Genomic DNA, 5,000 nt, shown 5'->3' on the forward strand with positions numbered 1-5,000 from the left:
CTAAAGCACCCATGCGTGCTTACACACACACACACACACACACACACACACACACACACACACACACACACACACACACACACACACACACACACACACACACACACACACACACACACACACACACACACACACACACACACACACACACTCACACACTCACACACACACTCACTCACTCTCTCACACACAGAGGGAACGCCCCACTCACTGGCTGAAGGTCTTGTCCATGAGGTCAGTGTTGTTGATCTTGACGATGCATTCGTCTTCTTGGAACAAGCCCTCCTTCCTGGAACGACTATCTTCCTCCACACCCCGGATGTACAGACCCAGAGACCTTTGGAGAAGGAGAGATACGCAAATACACTGATTAACTACTGTAATTACTTTATATATATATATATATATATATATATATATATATATATATATATATATATATATATATATATATATATATATATAGACAAATACACTGATTAACTAATGTAGTTACTTTATAGACAAATACACTGGGTGACTACTGTAATTACTTTATATATATACATTATATATATAGACGAATACACTGATTAACTAATGTAGTTAGTTTATACATGACATAGACACACACTGATTGACTACTGTAGTTTGTTTATATATAAAGACAAATACACTCATTGACTAATGTAGTTACTTTATATATAGACAAATACATTGGTTAACTACTGTAGTTACTTTTTTATATATATATATATTATATATATATATATATATATATATATATATATATATATATATATATATATATATATATATATATATATATATATATATATAGACAATACACTGATTAACTAGTTACTTTATATGAAGACAAATACAATGATTATCTGACAACCTAACAATTCTAAATAGGTCCATTTGTATTTCCTGTTGCAATGTTTGTTAATACAGTTGCAAACAGGGGCCAAAGCTGTTCCCATAGCAACGGAATAGTACCAGATTTTGTGTATAGATGGTTTCACTGGAATGCTGTTGCTAGGGAACAGTTTGGACCCAAGTGTATTTCCTGTCAGTTATTGTGACAGGAAATAAACGTGGGTCCATTTAGAATGTTTATGTTGTCAAGTTAGAAAAGGTCTATATTAAGTAAATAACTGAGACTATTGCTGAAACAATTGGCAGCCTAATTCTCATAAGACCACATTTCCAATAAACCCTATTGCTTCCGGTTTTGCTGTGGTCAGATGTCCTAGGTAACTACAACAACTCTGCTAGTTATATTTCGTACTTGGCTTATCGCGTCCCGCTCTTAAGCCTATCGAGATACCTCATCTCATGTACCTATTGTACCTCCATCAACGAATAAAAAAACAAATACACCCCACCTGCCGGGTCCCGCCCCTATGGAGGCGCAGCCTACAAGACAGCGGGCCTGGTCACCAAACACTCTTCCTCTATTTTCGTTCCCATCATATCGGATGCAGTGCACCGTATGTTAACTAGTTGTTATGAAAAGATTAGAGAAATTGCGTAATGTTGAAAGCTTACCGGAGGTTTGCTTACCCCTGGAATCTTCGGGGCATGTTTCAGCGACACGTCGGGCCTATTCTGATGTTCCTCGTCTGGTGACAGCAGATCCAGGAGCAGCGTACAAGGTTGGCTATCGAGCCGGGTTGTACACAGGTAGGCCCTGTGTCTTCAGGCATGGGTATTAGTGTTAGTAATGCTGGTTTGTTTTGTTACACAACCATGTTGTGTGTCGGCACCAGGGGCGGGATGGTTTGGTGAACGTTTCACTGCAGTGAACGGGTTCCAAACGGTCCTGGGCGTGCTGTTAAACAACTAATGCTAAATGCTAACGCTAATGCTACATGCTAATACTACTGCTACGCTGTTCTAATGTCTCCGCTGTGGGATGTTGTCACTTTTCCCTCCTCTTGCCCGGTTCATCAATGAAGGTCAGTCGGTAGCTGATGTGGGGGTTTTGCTGAGTCCTATTTACCTTTTTACGGGTAAATGGGTTGACAACAAGGTAGGCCGTGGCTAGGAGCCTAGCCAGGTAACGTTACCCCTGTGTCCCGGCGGGGTTTTGTTGAACGGTATTCCCATCTGGGAGCCGATGCTTGAGGCTCGGCGGGTAGCAGTAGAGCTATACTACTGCAGGATGGGACTTAACGGCGGCCCGTGTTGGGGCTCAGCTGACTGTTTCTGTCCATAGTAGCGTTGAATGCTATGCTAGTAGTGTAGTGGGCTACTGTTTTGTTCTGTCGCCCTGCTATGAGAAGGTCTGTATATGCTACATTTTTCTCTCCTCTCAACCATTTCATGCTGATGGTCAATCGGTGTCTATTGGGGGAGTAGTGCGGGGGGGGCTTTGTTTACCTTTTTTGGTAAATGGGCTAAGCTAGGGCTGGTGTGCTGTTGTGAATATTTTGAATGAATGTGGGACTGGTTCGCTCTGGTCCGCCTCCCCTTAACGTTGTGTATATGGGCTTGCTCATTCTACAGTATTTTGTGGTTTAGTTCTTTTATTCATTTAACCCCTTCATGGTGCACACCACAGTGGAGGTTGCTGTTTGCAACCACCAATGGTGCTCCGTGTTAACATCAGTCCTTTGCTTTTGACATATTGAAACAGTGCCCTGCCCGCCTTTTCGCTTATCATGGGGACAGGGGCTGACACCCAGTTGATGGCTGAGCCTGGGTCTGTCCATGAGAATGTTGTGCTGTCAAGCGGCTCCCACACCATAAGCTGTGTTGGTTGAGCATGATGGTACGTATGTCAACTATAAGTGTTGTCAGCAGGGGGGCTCGAAACCTTTTGAGGCACACAGTGCAGGCTTCCCCGGCCTCGCCTTCGCCAGGCCAGGTATCATGTTGGTGCCTCCCACTCCTGAAAGATTGGCAGTGGTCTCGCAGGCACGCGTGATTTGGGTGGTAGTAATATCACTGCAGGGCTACGGTGTGTAGGAACCCATGGGGTCCTCACACCTTGCATGTCCAGCTGCAGAACAACTCCTCAGCATGTTCTGGAGGGGTGTTCAGTGGGGGGGGCTTTTTTCACCTAGAAAGCCCCCCGTATCAAACTGGCCCTTTCTGTTGGGGTCCCCCCTTGGGTGCGATTGCCTCGTGGGTAGTGTCAGGGTCAGATGTCCCGACACGGAACGCTCTGCTTGCACGGGTCCAGGGTTGGCTACGCACAGCGGGTGGGACCGGGCCAACTATCTACAGTTCCTGGCGGACCTGCGCCACATGGCGGCGGGTGCGTTGGGAGTGTCATCACATATGACTACGGCAGTACCATATGTCGAGGTGGTTGGAGAGAACGCTGAGGCGGGGACTTGTGTTTACACAACCCCACCCGTTTTCGGGTTTGGTACAGACCCTATTGTCAGGGTCTCCAGCAGTGACAGCTCTGGTCAACGAGATCCAATCTCTGTGGACGAAGCAAGCCATCGTTGTGGCGTTCTCCTCCCGGTGTTCTCTGGTGCCTGAGAAATCGGGAGGGGGGGGTGTCAGACCCAGGCTGGACCTGTCCCATGGGAAGGTTCAGCATTTTTTGGATTGTCTCCTACCTGTTGAACACTGTCAGGTGGGGATCTGGTTCTCCTCCATAGACCTGTAGGATGCGTATGCGCATCTCCGATCTTCCATCCTAGGGCTTACCTACGCTTCCTTTGCAGGGTTAGCGTATGAGTACCAGAGGCTGCCGTTCGGTTTTCTCTGGCTCCCCGCATCTTCACCAAGTGCGTGGAGGCCGTACTGGGGCCTCTGCGTCGTCAGGGGTTACGGAGTGTATTCTGCCCTGACGATGTTCTGGTCCTTCGCGGTCAAGGTGGATCGTCAGGTCTCGTACCAGGCAGGTCCCTACCAGCCTGGGGTTTGCTGTAAACTGGAGGTAGAGTACTCCTCTTCCCAGTCAACGGTTGGAGGGCTATGGGCATCCCTCTCAGAGCGTGTTGTCAACACGCTCGGGAGGTTCCGTCCTAGGACGGTTACGGCGCTGTCTCACGTCACGTTTTTCACCGACGCCTCCCTTGCTGGTGCCGCGTCGGGCCAACGCAGTAGGGGGCAGCTGGCAAGCCATGCTGCCCGGTCTGCGCTACATTCAATGTGTTGGTATTGAAAGCGGTCCTTCTGGTCCACAAATGGTGTTGATCAGGACGGACAATACGACGTCAGTGTCGTATATCGACAGACAGGGAGGAGTACGCTCCCCCCGTCTGCACCAGGCGGTGGGCGGCGGGCTATGGGCGTCCTCCATCTGCGCGCCCTGAGGGCTCCCCACATCCCTGGCAGGGTGAATGTGGGTACAGGTGTACTGTCGCGGGGCGGTCCTCATCCTGACGGGTGGGGATTACGTCCGGACATAGCCAGGCAGGTCTGGGACCGATGCCGTGCCGCCTGGGATTCTTCCCCATACATCTGTTAGGTCAGTTGTTGGGACGGGTACGTTGAGGGGCGCAGGTTCTTGATCCTGATGGTGATACCATCCGGAATGCGCATGCTCCCTCCGCTGTCGCGCTTACGCGGGCAGATGGCGTATGTTCCAAGTGTGGTGTAAGGTGGGGGGCCGGGACCCAGTCTCCTGCCCCCTGGATGCTGTCCTTAGTTACCTCCAGTCTCTCCTTGATAGACTGTCGGCTTCGACGGTGAGGGTATATGCAGCAGCTATATCATCCTATCATGAGGGATTTGAGGGGGATGTCTTGTTCAGCCACCCTCTTGTGAAGCGTTTCCTGCTTGGCGCTCGGTGCAACGCTCTTTGGCTCCGAGTTGGGATATTCAATTGGTCCCCGGTCGGTTGTCCTTGGCCCCATTTGAGCCTCTTGAGCAAGCGCTGTTGGAACAGCTGTCGTTCAAGACCGCGTTCTTGCTGGCCGTCACCTCCGCTAAACGTGTGGGTGTGCTTTGTGCTCTCTCGGTACGACCAGAGTGCCTGTTTTTCATTCCGATTACAGTGTCACTCTGCGGCCTAATCCTGCCTTCATGCCTGTGAATATCCGGAGTTCTTC

The 5,000-nt window shown here is 49.2% G+C and overlaps 1 protein-coding gene across 1 annotated transcript in view; it reads right to left on the reverse strand.

Moving 5' to 3' along the window:
* The window catches only part of pard3bb (par-3 family cell polarity regulator beta b), a 617,911-nt gene that overhangs the window by 310,284 nt on the left and 302,627 nt on the right, over window positions 1-5,000 (reverse strand). The window contains exon 7 of the mRNA XM_084314067.1: window positions 212-337. Coding sequence (XP_084170193.1) covers window positions 212-337 — 126 coding nt within the window. The remainder of the gene's footprint in view (window positions 1-211; window positions 338-5,000) is intronic.

The sequence above is a fragment of the Notolepis coatsorum genome (assembly GCF_963971535.1).
Source record: "Notolepis coatsorum genome assembly, chromosome: 5".
Classification (NCBI taxonomy): domain Eukaryota; kingdom Metazoa; phylum Chordata; class Actinopteri; order Aulopiformes; family Paralepididae; genus Notolepis; species Notolepis coatsorum.